This window comes from Sciurus vulgaris, assembly GCF_902686455.1.
Source record: "Sciurus vulgaris genome assembly, chromosome: 2".
Taxonomy (NCBI): Eukaryota; Metazoa; Chordata; class Mammalia; order Rodentia; family Sciuridae; genus Sciurus; species Sciurus vulgaris.
This window is the reverse complement of record NC_136462.1, coordinates 52,015,357-52,032,591: the sequence shown is the minus strand read 5'-3', so window position 1 is coordinate 52,032,591 and position 17,235 is coordinate 52,015,357. Positions and strand designations below refer to the sequence as shown.

At 33.9% G+C, this 17,235-nt stretch overlaps 1 protein-coding gene and 1 long non-coding RNA gene across 3 annotated transcripts in view; one reads left to right on the top strand and one right to left on the bottom strand.

Annotated features, from left to right (window-relative positions):
* Positions 1–17,235, top strand: part of LOC306648876 — a 603,819-nt gene that overhangs the window by 225,957 nt on the left and 360,627 nt on the right. The gene's annotated exons all lie outside the window — the stretch shown is intronic.
* Positions 1–17,235, bottom strand: part of SOS2 (SOS Ras/Rho guanine nucleotide exchange factor 2) — a 103,303-nt gene that overhangs the window by 48,548 nt on the left and 37,520 nt on the right. For both annotated transcript variants that reach the window (XM_079118862.1, XM_079118863.1), the window contains exons 5-8: positions 16,565–16,768; positions 14,103–14,246; positions 9,957–10,067; positions 7,810–7,908 (exon numbers count right to left, since the gene is read on the bottom strand). In XM_079118862.1, the coding sequence (XP_078974988.1) occupies positions 7,810–7,908; positions 9,957–10,067; positions 14,103–14,246; positions 16,565–16,768 (558 nt within the window). The remainder of the gene's footprint in view (positions 1–7,809; positions 7,909–9,956; positions 10,068–14,102; positions 14,247–16,564; positions 16,769–17,235) is intronic.

The following is a 17,235-nucleotide window of genomic DNA, read 5'->3' as shown; positions in this document are numbered from 1 at the left end:
ACAGAGAAGATGGTAAGAAATCATGAACAGAATCTCCAAGAACTATGGGACATCATGAAAAGACCAAATTTAAGAATTATCGGGATTGAGGAAGGCACAGAGATACAAACCAAAGGAATGAACAACCTATTCAATGAAATAATATCAGAAAATTTCCCAAACCTGAAGAATGAAATGGAAAATCAAATACAAGAGGCTTCCAGAACACCAAATGCACAGAATCACAACAGGTCCACACCAAGGCACATTATAATGAAAATGCCTAACATTCAAAATAAAGATAGGATTTTGAAGGCCAGAGAGAAAAGCATCAGATTACATAAAGGGGGAGACCAATATGGATAGCAGCAGACTTCTCAACCCAGACTCTAAAAGCTAGAAGGGCCTGGACCAACATATTTCAAGCTCTGAAAGAACATGATTGCCAACCAAGAATCCTATACCCAGCAAAACTAACCTTCAGATTTGAAGATGAAATAAAATCCTTCCATGATAAACAAAAGTTAAAAGAATTTACAAATAGAAAGCCTGAATTACAGAATGTTCTCAACAAAATATTCCATGAGGAGGAAATTAAAAACAACAATGGAGGTCAGCAAAGGGAGGAACTACCATAGAGAAAAAGCACTCAAAGGAGAAACCAAGCCAACTTAAAAACCAAAAATAAGCCAAATGACTGGGAATACAAATTATTTCTCAATAATAACCCTGAATGTTAATGGCCTAAACTCATCAATCAAAAGACACAGACTGGCAGAATGGATTAAAAAGAAAAGACCCAACAATATGCTGCCTGCAAGAGACACATCTCATAGAAAAAGACATCCACAGACTAAAGGTGAAAGGATGGGAAAAAACCTACCACGCACATGGACTCAGTAAAAAAGCGGGGGTTTCCATCCTTATATCAGATAAAGTGGACTTCAAGCCAAAGTTAGTCAGAAGGGATAAAGAAGGACATTTCATACTGCTTAAGGGAACCATAAATCAGGAAGACATAACGATAGTAAATATTTATGCCCCAAACAATGGTGCATCCCTGTACATCAAACAAATCCTTCTCAATTTCAAGAATCACATGGACCACAACACAATAATTCTGGGCGACTTTAACGCACTGCTGTCACCACTAGATAGATCTTCCAAACAAAATCCATCCAAAGAAACCATAGAACTCAATAACACAATCAATAACCTAGACTTAATAGACATATATAGAATATTCCATCCATCAAGGAGCGGATACACTTTCTTCTCAGCAGCACATGGAACCTTCTTGAAAATAGACCATATGTTATGCCACAAAGCAGACCTTAGGAAATGCAAAAAAATAGAGATACTGCCTTGTGTTCTGTCAGTTCATAATGGACTGAGAGTAGAAATCAATGACAAAGTAAAAAAAGGAAATTACTCCAACACTTGGAGACTAAATAATATGCTATTGAATGAAACATGGATAACAAAAAACATCAGGAAGGAGATTAAAAAATTCTTAGAGGTCAATGAGAATGATACAACATATCAAAATCTCTGGGACACTATGAAAGCGGTACTAAGAGGAAAATTCATTGCATGGAGCGCATTCCAGAAAAGAATGAAAAGTCAACAATTAAATGACCTAACATTACAGCTCAAAGCCCTAGAAAAAGAAGAACAGAATAACAGCAAAAGTAGTAGAAGACAGGAAATAATTAAATTCAGAGCTGAAATCAATGAAATTGAAACAAAAGAAACTATTCAAAAAATTGACATAACAAAAAGTTGGTTCTTTGAGAAAGTAAACAAAACGGATAAACCCTTAGCCATACTAACAAAGAGGAGAGAGAAGACTCAAATTACTAAAGTACATGATGCAAAAGGAAATATCACAACAGATACCACTGAGATACAGAACATAATGAGAAGCTACTTTGAAAATCTGTATTCCAACAAAATAGAAAGTACCGAAGACACTGACAAATTTCTAGAGACATATGCTCCTCCCAAACTGAACCAGGAGGACATACACGATTTAAACAGATCAATATCAAGCAATGAAATAGAAGAAGCCATTAAAAATCTACCATCCAAAAAAAGCCCAGGACCAGACGGATTCTCAGCCGAGTTCTACAAGACCTTCAAGGAAGAACTCATTCCAATACTTCTCAAAGTATTCCAGGAAATAGAAAAGGAGGGTACCCTACGAACTCATTCTATGAAGCTAATATCACCCTCATACCCAAACCAGGAAAAGACACATCAAGGAAAGAAAATTTTAGACCAATATCCTTGATGAATATAGATGCAAAGATCCTTAACAAAATATTGGCAAACCGTATCCAAAAACATATTAAGAAAATTGTGCACCACGATCAAGTGGGGTTCATTCCTGGAATGCAAGGATGGTTCAACATTCGTAAATCAATAAACGTAATCCATCATGTCAATAGACATAAGGATAAGAATCATATGGTTATTTCAATTGACGCAGGGATAAGAATCATATGGTTATTTCAATTGACGCAGAAAAAGCATTTGACAATATACAACACCCCTTCATGCTGAAAACACTAGAAAAAATAGGGATAACAGGAACATACCTGAACATTGTAAAGTCTATTTATGCTAAGCCCATGGCCAACATCATTCTTAATGGAGAAAAACTGAAACAATTCCCTTTAAAAATGGGAACAAGACAGGGATGTCCTCTTTCACCATTTCTATTCAACATTGTCCTCGAAACTCTAGCCAGAGCAATTAGGCAGACTAAAGAAATTCAAGGGATACGAATAGGAAAAGAGGAACTTAAGCTGTCACTATTTTCAGATGACATGATTCTATATTTAGAGGATCCAAAAACCTCCTCCAGAAAACTTCTAGACCTCATCAATGAATTCAGCAAAATAGCAGGCTATAAAATCAACACGCATAAATCTACAGCATTTTTATACGCAAGTGATGAAACAGCTGAAAGGGAAATGAGGAAAACAACTCCATTTGCAATAGCCTCAAAAAAAATAAAATACTTGGGTATCAATCTAACCAAAGAGGTAAAAGATCTCTACAAAGAAAACCACAAAACACTGAAGAAAGAAATTAAGGAAGACCTTAGAAGATGGAAAGATCTCCCATGTTCTTGGATAGGCAGAATTAATATTGTCAAAATGGCCATACTACCAAAAGTGCTATACAGATTCCATTCAATTCCAATTAAAATCCCAATGACGTACCTCACAGAAATAGAGCAAGCAATTATGAAATTCATCTGGAAGAATAAGAAACCCAGAATAGCTAAAGCAATCCTTAGCAGGAAAAATGAAACGGGGGGTATCGCAATACCAGAAGTTCAACTATACTACAAAGCAATAGTAACAAAAACAGCATGGTATTGGCACCAAAATAGATGGGTAGATCAATGGTACAGAATAGAGGACACGGACACAAACCCAAATAAATACAAGTTTCTAATACTAGAGAAAGGTGCCAAAAATATGCAATGGAGAAAAGATAGCCTCTTCAACAAATGGTGCTGGGAAAACTGGAAATCTATATGCAACAGAATGAAATTAAACCCCTATCTCTCACCCTGCACAAAACTCAACTCACAATGGATCAAGGACCTTGAAATCAGACCAGAGACCCTGCATCTTATAGAAGAAAAAGTAGGTCCAAATCTTCACCTTGTTGGCTTAGGATCAGACTTCCTCAACAGGACTCCCATAGCATAAGAAATAAAAGCAAGAATCAATAACGGGATAGATTCAAACTAAATAGCTTTCTCTCAGCAAAGGAAACTATCAGCAATGCGAAGAGAGAGCCTACAGAGTGGGAGAAAATCATTGACACTCATACTTCAGATAGAGCACTGATTTCCAGAATATATAAAGAACTCAAAAAACTCTACACCAAGAATACAAATAACCCAATCAACAAATGGGCTAAGGAAATGAACAGACGCTTCACAGAAGATGTACAAGTAATCAACAGATATATGAAAAAATGTTCAACATCTTTAGTAATAAGAGAAATGCAAATCAAAACTACACTAAGATTCCATTTCACCCCAATTAGAATGGCAATTATCAAGAACACAAGCAACAATAGGTGTTGGAGAGGATGTGGGGAAAAAGGTACACTCATACATTGCTGGTGGGGCTGCAAATTAGTGCAGCCACTCTGGAAAGCAGTGTGGAGATTCCTTAGAAAACTTGGAATGGACCTACCATTTGACCCAGCTATCCCACTCCTCGGCCTATACCCAAAGGACTTAAAATCAGCACACTACAGAGATACAGCCACATCAATGTTCATAGCTGCTCAATTCACAATAGCTAGACTATGGAACCAACCTAGATGCCCTTCAATTGATGAACGGATAAAGAAACTGTGGTCTATATATACAATGGAATATTACTCAGCTATAAAGAATAATAAAATTATGGCATTTGCAGGCAAATGGATGAAATTGGAGAATATCATGTTAAGTGAGATAAGCCAATCTCAAAAATTCAAAAGAGGAATGTTCTCACTGATAAGCGGATGATGACACTTAATGGGGGGTGGGAGGGGGACAAGAATGGAGGAAGGAGGGACTGTATAGAGGGAAAAGAGAGGTGGGAGGGGTGGTGGGGAAGGAAAAAAATAACGGAATGAATCAAACATCATTACTCTGTAAATTTATGAATATGCAAATGGTATGCTGTTACTCCATGTACAAACAGAAACAACATGTATCCCATTTGTTTACAAAAATATAAAAAAAAGAAAAAAAATTATATTTGTAAGGTTCACTGATGATGATGTTTGTTGTACTAAATTTTCTTCCACTGTTCTGGATAAACCGTATTTTATTTTTTTCTGGTTGACAATGTTTTACTACTATTACTGATGATACCTGCTATTATGAACATTCTTGTACATGTCTCTTTGTATAACCTATGCATTTGATTTCTCTATGGTATATACTCAGGGATAGAACGGTGTGGTCATCAAATGTGTATATCTTCAAGTTTAAGAAATAATGCTAAGCAGTTTTCAAAGTAGGCTGTACAGACTGCATTACTACTAGAATACCTAAGAAGTCATGTTGCCCTTTATGGATATTTTTACTTTTTAACTTCTGTCATCTGTGTGTATGTAATGGTGTCTTGTGGGTTTAATTTGGATTTCCTTGATTAGTAATGAGCTTGAATATATGTTCACTGGCCTTTTAGATAACCTGTTTTGTAGAGTTATTAAAATCTATCACCATTTTAAGTATTTTCTCTTGGCTTGACTTTTCATTTTACACTTTTGCTTGTCCTTAATTACTGCTATGCATGAATTAAAACTAAAGATATTTCATGGATTATAGTTTTATTGATCAGACATGAGTGGTTTCCTTTTATGCATTCTTTGAAGCTTTAAATACCTATTAAGAAAGAATGGAGGGGTGGGTGGGAAGGGAAAAAATAACAGAATGAATCAACATTACCCTATGTAAATTTATGATTACACAAATGGTATATGCCTTTACTCCATGTTCAGAGAAACATGTATCCCATTTGTTTACAATAAAAAAAAGAGTACCTGCTGCCCTTAGATAAGCATCAGAACTAATCAATTAGTTTCTTTTCTCACTTCAAGTGCCCATGTACTTTCCTTTGATCTTTAAAAGCCAGGAGTGATCAACAACATGGGCATGTGAGAGATGGAGATTTTCTGGCAACCATCCAATCTCATTCCCTTCGTAACTGCTAATTTTCACTGTTATCAGCTAACATCTGATCACTTCTGTCTACTTTCAGATTAATTTTCTTTTTCAAGTGTAATTCCAACATATCTTGCTCAGTGAAATTTTCTTCCCAATTTTTTTTATTGCTCTTCAGAGGCAAAGTGGTTTTCTGCTTGACTAGTTTGTACTTCTTTAGAAGACCAAATTGTTGGTTTAAACAGCCTGTTTATACTTTTTCCATCTAATTCTACTAGTAAAAATATTAAATAAAAGTCAGAATAATTATATGTATATATTTTGTAGGCATCTAGGAAAAAAATTTATTTGTTGGTATCTTTTTGTTTGGTTTGATTTTGCTGTCAGTGCTGGGAACTGAACCTGGAAGTGCTCTACCTCTAAGTTGCATCCCATTTTTTTGTTATTGTTTGTTTTTGTTTTTGTTTTTTTGAGGTAGTTGCCCATGCTGGCTTCAAACTTGCAATCCTTCTGCTGCCAGTCTCCTGTGTAGCTGGAATTACAAGGATGCACCACCATCCTGGCAATTTGGTGTCTAATGAGTACTTACCTACCTCAAGAATTCTTACTATGTGGGTACAGGTGGAGCATGCTTTTAGTAATACCAGCTACTTGGAGGGAAGGAAGATCAAATTCGAGGCCAGCCTCAACAATTTAGCAAGATTCTGTCTCAAAATAAATAAATAAAAAGGGCTGGGGATGTGGCTCAGTGGTACCGGCACCAATGAGTTCAATCTCCAGTACTTCAAAGCAAGCAAACAAACAAAAAAAAAAAAAAAAAAAGGAAAAAAAATTATGGAGCAATATTACCTATAATATTGAGGTAATATTATTTATAGAATTTGTACGTTATCTTTATGAAGACTAATCAATCCATAAAGAACTCATAAAGAGAGTGCAGGCTTCATATGAATGATACATATATGACCCCAGATATTTACTTGAATTCCTAAAATATTTCTAGATGATATACATGTCTTCTTATAAGTTCTACTATTAGTCTTAGAGTTGTTCTCTATATTTGTCAACATTTTAAAACCCTGATTTGACTATATAGTTGAAAAAATTTTTTTCCCTATCTGGATGATTACAAGGTTGCTCTTATAGCTAGCTACTTATGACTGCATCTAAGATTAAGACATTGACTATGACAGGCTGACTCATCCTGAAGCCATAGCTACTTGTGTCACCACTCACTCACTAGATCTCTTGACGATTGTGACTTAGACTAGTGGTTGGTTAGTAAGTTAAAACAAAGCAAATAATCATTTTTTTAAAAAGATATGTAATATGTATATTATATATATAGATAAAAAGCACATTTTTTATATGCTTTTGAATGTACTATTTGGCCTTAATTGTGAGGGAAAGAATACTATACTGCATGGTTTAAAAAAAAAGTCCATTGTGTATATATACCACAGTTCCTTTATCCATTCATCAACTGAAGGGCATGTAGGTTGGTTCCACAATCTAGCTATTGTGAATTGAGCAGCTATGAACATTGATGTGGCTACATCACTGTAATATTGTGATTTTAAGTCCCTTGGGTATAGGCCCAGGTATGCTTACACAAGTGGTATGACTCTACTCTGGGTACTACCAGAGAAACAACAGTTGTACCCCATTTGTTACAATGAATCAAAAAAATAAATAAAATTTTTAAAAAGTCAACTTCAAAAGTGATTTTCTTAAAAAGTTAAAATAAGACGAAAATCTAGAGCAATGTTATGCATAAAAAAATTATTACATAAATAAATCAAGAATTAAAAGACTAGTATTGAGTGTCTCTAAAAGTTCTTCTCAAAAAGTAGCCTCTTCTATCAGGTTGATAACTCAAGATTCCATTGTGAAATGATAGATAAATTTTCCTATTTGTCTACCACATGGAAATGATCTGAACATAAGAAAGATACATAGAATTTTCTCCAAAATTCCTGGAAAGTTTATTAGATACACACACACACACACACACATCCTTAGCCCTAAGATATTTTTTTTGTGTGAATAAAAAGTCTTTAAAATAATATGATCAAGTCAAAAACTAGTTTTCAGACCTCATAAATGTACTTCCTATAAGACTCAGGAAGTTTTTGCCTTACCTTTAATAATTCAAAATAATGCCAACAATGATACACTGGCACCAGCATAAGGCGAGGAAGAACATAACGAACTGCTTCCTTAAAACCATCAGCAATGGACTGCAAAGCAAAAGCAATGTAATGTACCTCTGACATCAATGATACATAAAAGCAATTCCTAACAGATAGCTTTTAAAATTATACAAGCTTGTAAAAACTATAATGAAAAGCATAAGCTATACTGAAATTGTAGTACCATAAATTAAGTTTTCCCCCTCCTTTCCCCACTTTATTAGAGATTATATACATTTCTTCATCTTAGGTAGGCTAACTAACTCTCACAAAAGTCTTCTGCAGCTTTTCTTCAAACATTTGGGCTTCAATACACCCTAAAGGAATTCTGCAAAGCTATAAATACTCTCTTGCATATTTTTATGTTGTCATTAGAAATGTTCTAAGTTTAAATACCTATAAAGGAATTGTTTGAAGAGATGATGTATAATATAAACGTGACAGATACATTTCACCAGTGACTGAATGAATTTCAGACTAAGGCCATTTAACTTACAAAAATATTTGTTATATAACTTAATTGACAAAGTCAATCTTCATTGGCAAAACAAATAGATCAGACATTTTTCAGAAAGCCTGAGTTGATTATTATATTAAAAAAAAAAAAACTTTAATACCATGGTCTCAAAGAGTAGAAGCATCAGGAAGAACTTAAAACTGCTTCTAACGTAGGTTTAACAACTTTACAAGCTTCCCCTCTTCTTATTCTTAGTCAGATAAATGTGACAATGAAGAGGCAGATATGACATTTCACTACCAAGAGCTTTTACCAAAATCACCCCATATCTTTCTTTTGGATATCCTTACTTTGTACTCAATGAACTCTCAGTAGTAATGCTTTTATTTATTTTTTTTTCTTTTCATTGGTGCCCTGGGAATTTTTACGTCTTGGATCAGCACATAATAGGAAATTCAATATGGCAAGGACTAATGTACAAGAGAAATTGGAAAAGAGAATGTGAAATACACAAATAAGGTATCAGACAAACTAGGAACTAATTACCTTAAAGTTATCTGTGCTTTTATTATCCGTTGAAAAACTTTCATGTATTCTAGGGATAGGTGTTGAAAATTACTACTCTGTAGAACAAGTGATTTTCTAGAAGTTGTAAGGGATTTGAAATCAATTCATGTTGATTTTTTTAAAGTTGACTTACTGCTGTTTCTCCCCACAAGACAAATAATGACAAGACCAATATTTAATGTGAGAAAGAATATGATATGCTTCTTTTAAAAATTTTCCTCAAAAATACCCCTGTAATTCATATATTTCTCCTATGGACAAAAGTATGAAATAAAACTATCCACTGTATTTGGCAAATTAAGTTAACTGTCAGGTAGTTTTTAGTATTATAGAACACAGATGGTAGTGTTTTGAGAGAAAAGGGTAAAAGATAATAAGAAGATAACTGACTGCAGACTGAAAAAATGGAAGGTAGAGTAGCTAGAGTGAAGAAAGGTTGGATGGTTTGCTTGCTTAAGACAATACAGAGTTGATAATTTCATATGCTGAGAAGAAAGAGCCAGTCTAGATGCAGAAGTTGCTACAGCTAATGAGTAGTTGAATATCACTTATGTCAATGAAATATTTAGGTGTTGACAGAATAAAAATTTTGTCTCTCTTCACTTATTTTCATTTTATCTAAATGCATTATTAAACGAAGAAATTCACATCTTCTACCTCACTTCAATATTTATCTCCTTTAAATTGTAGACCTGATAGAGAAAACAATGTGAGAATGTATGAGGCTATTCTCATTTATGATTTGTCCAAATCTTCCTATAGGAAATATGATACTGAAATAGCTCCCCAGATTCATCTCTACACTCTCATCTAAAATGTGCCAGATTCTTCTGGTTATTCAATACTTGTGATGCTGTACTATAAAAGATTTACCACATTAAGAGCAAACTGAAAGAGGACAGAAAATAGAAAATAATTTAAAATGGGCTTAGAATAGATTTTGAAGGACTAATGAAATTTATTTTCACTCTTGCTTTAAAAAGGATTCTAGCATTACAAACATTTGAAGGATAAGATGATGATATATTTCTTTATTTGTTTTATAAAAAAATAACATTTAATTTAAGGTTACCTGGAAGTGTAGAGCAACTGCAGGTCTGGCCATCAACTTACTGAAATGTTCATTAAACTCTGGTGAAAGAATATCCTGTGATAATGTTTCATAAGGATCAAATGCTTGCTCCTGTTTTTTAAAAAATAAAAAATGAAAATATTAAGTTTAAAAAAACATCTTTTCTACTAATATGCTATTGATTATCTAAAGACAAAGTTCTGTTCAAGTCCTCAATGAAGCATCATCCCTTCTTGCTTTCTACTTTGCAAAGACAAACAATAACTATGTCTGCAACTGATACATTTTTAAAAATGTAAGCACTGACTTTGAACACTAGATGTCAAGAGGCTATGGGTTTAAAAATAAAAAACAGAACTTTGTGATCAGAAGTATCAAGCTATTAAAATATACATTTTATCCCCAGTAAATGAGAAGTATATAGATAAGTAAAAGAGCTGGAAACTCAAGTTTACCCAGGTTTAAATAAGTTTACATTTAGGATACTTTCAAAGGAAACAAAATGGGTACTCAACAGTTTCCAAAATTAAAGAAGAGCAAAGATAACAGACAGTAAAATAACAAAACAGTAACTGCTCATAGCTTTTCCAATGTATTTAAGTAAATTTCTATTTTCCAATAATAATTAATAGTTCCAATGTTTAGTTAGAACTAAGGCTAGTAGGAATGTAAAATGATATAGCCCTCATAAAAACAATTTGGTGCTGGGTGTAGTGGCAACACCTGCAATCCCAGAGGCTTGGAAGGCCGAGGCAAGAGGATCACAAGTTCAAAGCCAGCCTTAGCAACTTAGGAAGGCCCTAAGCAAATAGCGAGACCCTGTCTTTGAATTTAAAAAAATTAAAAATTTTAAAAAGGGGCTGAGGATTTGGCTCAGTGGTTAAGTGCCCCTGGGTTCAATCCTTGGTCCAAGGAAAAAAAAGAAAAATACAACAATTTGGCAGGTCCTCAAAAAGCAAACACAGAATTACCATATAAACCAATGATTTCATTTCTATGCATACACCTAAAGAAATTGAAAACAATGAAACATTATTCACAATAGTTAAAAAGTATAAATAATAATACAAATGTCTATCAACAACAAATGAATAGGATGAATAAAACAAGGTAATGTTGAATATTCCTTATCAAAAATGCTTGGAACCTAGAAATGTTTCAGATTTTGGAGTTTTTCAGATTTTGGAATATTACATAGATTTTATGGGTTGCGTATCCCTAATCTGAAAATCTGAAATCTGAAACACCCTGAAATTCCAAACATATTTGAATGATGGCTTGAAGTGCTTTGGAATCCAAAACTTTCTGAGGATTGGTTTGTTGGGGGCCATCTATGAGCCTGTGTGAACTAAGGGACAGAGCAATAAGCAGGGAAGCCATTGTCTTGGGAACTACGTGGAAACCCCCAGGTGTGAGACTGCCCACTTCATGCTGGTACCTTGACCGGTTCACTGCTCAAGTTCAAGCACAGCCTCCTGAAGATGGGTGTAACTTGCCAAATGCCTATCGACCTGTTTACTGCAAGACTCCTGCCACACTAAGAAATAAACACTGGGGGCTGGGGAGATAGCTCAGTCGGTAGAGTGCTTGCCTTGCAAGCACAAGGCCCTGGTTTCAATCCCCAGCACCCAAAAAAAAAAAAAAAAAAAAAAAAAAAAAACACACTAAAACAAAATTCCTCCCACTGGAATTTTATTCCTGACTTTGATGTACTCCCCCTTAAAGAACTGGGGCCTTTTTCAGTTGTTCAGTTACAGTTCCTATCAGGACTGGAAGATCCACCAGGTGCTCCACTTTTTAAATCTAATCTTTGGCTTCATCTTATTTCTTATCTATTATTTCAGACTTCTTATTTTCTCAGGTGGTTCCCACCTCCTGAGCAGGAACCTGCTCTGTTGAGGTGCTAGCCACCCAGTCATACTGACTGGCAATCAAAAAAAATTGGGGCCTGGGCATGGTGGTGCACACCTGTGATCCCAGCGACTCAGAAGGCTGAGGCAGGAGAATTGCAAGTTCAAGACCTGTCTCAGAAAATTAGCAAGGCCTTAAGGATGTAGCAAGACCGTCTTAAAATAAAAATATAAAGAAAGAGCTGGGGATGTGGCTCAGTGGTTAAGCAATCCCCTGTACGAAAAAAATTTTAAAAAGCTTTGGATTTCACAGCATTTCAGATTAGTGATGTACTACCTGTTTATATGTGAAATGGAGTATTATTCAGTCACAGAAAGGAATAACATTCTGACTCATGCACTGACACAGATGAACTTTAAAACATTATGCTAAATGAAATAAGCAGACACAAAAGGATAAATATATAATTCCACTTACATGAAATATTTAAAATAGGCAAATTCATAGGGATAGAAAGTAGATTAGAGGTTACCGAGAGCTGGGAGAGGGAAGAACAGGAAGTTATTGTTCATTGTGTAGTTTTCTGTTTGGGTGATGAAAACGTTTTGGAATGATGTAGTGATGATGGTTGTACAATACTGTGAATTTAATTAATACAAATGAACTGTACACCCAAAAATGGTTAATATGGGGCTGGAGATGTGGCTCAGCTATACTGCACTTGCCTAGCATATGTAAAGTCCTGGGTTCAATCCCCAGTGCAGCCAAAAAAAAAAAAAAAAAAAAAGATAGGAAAGAAAGTTAAAATAGCATTTACATTTATAATCAAATTTTTAAAAATATAGTATTTTTGAACCTCATGATATCTTTAAGAGTACAGCAAATTAACAAGAGACCAACAATTAATACGACATCACAATATAAAGACATTCTATTAAGAATCAAGGTTGCATGTTAAGTATCAGTAACTAAATATTTTCATCCTATCAGTTTCTTTGTCCTGCAAAATGGACCTAATAAGATTGGTCTATGTTTACAGAAAAATATAGGCAAAGTTTATAAAATTAGGCATTTTTTACATGAAATCTAAAGATAGCACTAGAAATGCTGAAAGAAATAAAAATGGCCAATGAGTATGAAAGAATACTTAACATTATTGGTTTAAAAACATGAATAAAGGCATGTATTTCTTTTCCCATTAGAATGCCAAAATGAATACTGTTTACAATAGCAAGGAAAAAAAAAGGAAAAAAACTACAAACTTATGGATAGTAGATGGTCAGATATGCTATGGTATCTCCATACAACAGGGTATTTATACTAAAAAATTGTGGTGAAATGTATTTACCAACATGGAAAACATTCATAACATATAGATAAAAAAGGTTATAAAATAGGATAATTGAGCCTGGGGTTGTGGTTCAGTGGTAGAGCACCTGTCTAGCAAATGTTAGGTACTGGGTTCAATCCTTAGCACCACATAAAAATAAATAAATAAAATAAAGGTCTAAAAAAAAGTCTCATTTTAAAAAAAAGGATAATCATTTTCTTATAAATACACATAGGTTTGTATGATGCATACAAAAATATTTGTAGGGACAAATGAATGTTATCTAAAGGATAAGTTATCTCAGGGAGTTGCAAAATAGAATGAATTTCACTTTATTTTTATTTGTCTCTATTTTTCTGAATATTTTGCCATAAGCCACATTACTGTTATAATCATTTATAAGATCACCAAATAATTTTCACTTTGGGAAAAAATTAATATAAATCTTTTTTATTTTTGAAAATTCAGTCTAAAATTCACAAAAGCTAAAGAACTATGGTCAATAAAATTTATTTTCCTTCATCTTAAATGCACTTAAAAAATCCTAAATGTTCATACTCTAGTATATAAATTTTCACTATAAATATTAATATACTATAAAGTTATTAAAACTATAAACAATGTAATTTTAGTTTGCTGTTCATTAGACCTCATGTATTTTTTTGCTACTAGAAATGAACCCAGGGGTTCTTTGGCACTGAGCTACATCCCCACTCCTTTTTATTTTTATTTATTTATGTATTTATTAATTTTGAGACAGGTTCTCGCTAAGTTTCTGAGGCCTCAAACTTTCAATCCTCCTGCCTCAACTTCCCAAGTTGCTGGGGTTACAGGTGTGTGCCACAGCACCTGCCTTTAAAGTATTTTTTTAAAAATAGTAGCCAGATTTTACAAAGAATATCTTCCTAAATTTTTAAATACAGTATTTAGGACTTTGAGATTTTAAAGTAGTTTTGTAAACTTACTTCTGCCAAATCTTCAAAACAGCTGCCAGCTAAGGGATGAGGACTGCTTTCATCCGTCATTTCAACTGTGTCTTCAATCAAACCTAAAAGTTTCACAGTCAATTCATGTATATCTGAAATGTTACTGAAGATCTTTTCAATATCCTGAAAAAAGAAAAGGAAAGGTTAAGGTATGTGAGGAATGTGAATCATGCTTTAAAATTACTAAATACAAACAATGTAAGTATTAAGGGTGCATTTTCACCCAATCTGATACTAATATATTCGAAGACAGAGTGAAAATCCATTGTAAATATGGAAGGAAAATTTCAAAATACCTTAAGATCATAAAAATATTGGCATATATAGATTCTAGATAGTTTTCTTACATAATCCTAAAACCTCAAATTGTGAATGATTCTAAGTAATTCTTGAAATAAAGAATTCTGGCATGTGTGTGTATAAAACTGGTTAAGACGCTGAAAGACTTGATTAAGATGATATATAGTTAGTGAATAACAAGAGCTGAGATCAAACTGAAGACACCTCAGTTTGAAGATACCTCAGATACAGTCTGTATTTACAATCTGTGACTCAACTCCTGATTTTAAGAAGGAATTAAAGATTTCATTCAAATTCCTGTGTGTGAATTATACCTAGGTTAAACAGGTTTGAGTCTTCTGGATACAAACAGATCATATGACGAATTATCCAGGTTATAGTCAACTATTTTTCACTCTAGCATCTTGTAATGGAAATATCATGAACTTTAGAATATGACAATCTTGAGCTTAAAGTCTAGCTCCACCATGTGTTGTGTAACATGACAACACGTTTGGTCTTTGTCTCTGATTTCTATGATGGGGGCTCATTTCATCACCTCCTTTAATCCTCGAAAGAATCCTACCAGTGCTGGATGTTAGTATATCAGGTATGTGACCATGAGCAAATTATTTAATTCCTTCCTATTTCTGTTTAAAGGGAGTCCAAGGGTTTGAGGTGAATAAAGAAAAACAAAAACAAAGAACCCAACTTCAAGCTTGAGGTCTATAACTAACCTGAGTTAAGTCATAACTATTTTACGTCAATTTCCCTACTAGAAACATAGGAATGATGATGCCTGCCCTGTACATCTCATGACATTGTTATAGAGGTCAAATAAAATGCTAAAGGACTTTGAACCACAAAACTCTGACTACTTAAGATAGTATGTCAGGTCTGGTGTGGTGGCACAGGCCTATAATCCCAGCAGCTCCAGAGGTTGAGGCAGGCAGGAGGATTGAAAGTTAAAAGTCAGCAAAAGAGAGGGGCTAAACAACTCAGTGAGACCCTGTCTCCAAATCAAATACTAAATAGAGCTGGGGATGTGGCTCAGTGGTTGAGTGCCCCTGAGTTCAATCCCTGGTAGCACCCTCCTGCAAAAAAAAATCAAGATAGTATGTCAGGTGGGAGTTACTGACATCATTAAAGTAAATACACGTACCAAAGGAAAAAGGTGTCCAGTGTGGTGGCACATGCCTATAATTTCAGCTGCTTGGGAGGCTAACACAGAAGGACTCAAAGTTTGAAACCAGATGGGGCAACTCAGAGACCTGTCTCAAAGTAAACTTTTTAAAAAGCTTTTTAAAGACTTTTTTAAAAAAATTGTGGATGAGCTCAGTGGTAGAGAATTTGCTAGCATGCATGAGGCCCTAGGTTCTTTCACCAGTACTAGAAAAGAAAAAGGGGGAGAGGGAGGCCAATTACAATACCTTAAATTATCATTTAAACTCATAACTCATTCTTTTGGAAAACAATGAGAAAAGCCAAATCAGTTCTTAATCTTAAACATTCATCCAGCTATGTCTTAGCACCATTCCCATTTGTTCATGTAATAGTTATTTTGAGAAGGAAGTTATGAGGTACAAGGGCAGAGTATTTTTAAAATGTGGATCAAACATACAGATACTTAAAACTAATCATTGATAAAGGAAGGAAAGAAGAAAAAAATTTAAGACAATGTTTGTCTATCTGGATTACCAGAGGTGACTTAAGAAGCTACCAAGGTAAAAGAAAGATGGACAAATCTGTCTAAATCCCCACCCTACTCATGCAACACCCCCCCACCCCCGTCTCCTTTTGTTTATGGGCATTCAGTTAAAAATTTATAAACTATTGCCTTAAAGTACCTACCAAAAGATAGGAAAAAGCACAGGACTATTTCTTAGACCATGTATCTTTTTCCCCACCTTCAATGAATAACTAAATCTCAGAAACTAAATAGCAATAAAAATTTCACTTCAGTGTAAATCTCCCCTTCTAATTTTGTGTCTATTTTTCAATGTCACTGCACTTATTATATAACAATTTACATATGTTAAAATCCACAAATATACCAAAGAATATTTATATATGCTAATAAAGTAAAGAACATTACTATTTATAACTTTAAATTGCTATTTGGTTTTCAGGTATATGCAATTTCAAACCCAAAAGTCACTTACCAAAGGTTTAAATAACTTTCTGTCAGAAAGAAAGGCTTCTCGAAACACTTTTATAATCATATTTAGTTCCCGCAGATACTGTCTTTCTTCTGCAATTTCAGTTCTGACAAGGTCATAGTAGTTTAATTCACCTGAAGAACTAGGTTCATCTTCACAGAGAGAAACCAAACCTATGTCATCCTGATCAAACATATCCATCAAAACCTGAGAAAAACAAATCAGAAATGTATAAAGTTATTTTCTTTACTTTAGTAAAACTGTCTCAACTTGAAATTAAAATATTAAACAATGAGAATTATAGGTATTATAAGCAAATTTATATTAGAAAATTTAGAAAAAAATGAAAAGAAAAAGAGAAATGTTAAAGTAAAACTGCATATGGCAAAATAAACATTTCTGAAAATAAGATAAACCTAATGGTGAAGTATACATATATATAGGTATGTATCTATATGTATACATATGTGTGTAACATAAGATACACATACATACATATAAACATATTTTAAAAAAAGCATACATGAATCCTGAACCAAAAATCCCAGCTCAGCCACTTATGAACTATGATTATGGACAAGTTATTTATTCTTCTGAAAGTCAGATACCGTATATGTAAAATGTCACTGATGGAAGAATTCAATGAGGTAATGTACATAAAATGTATACTACTG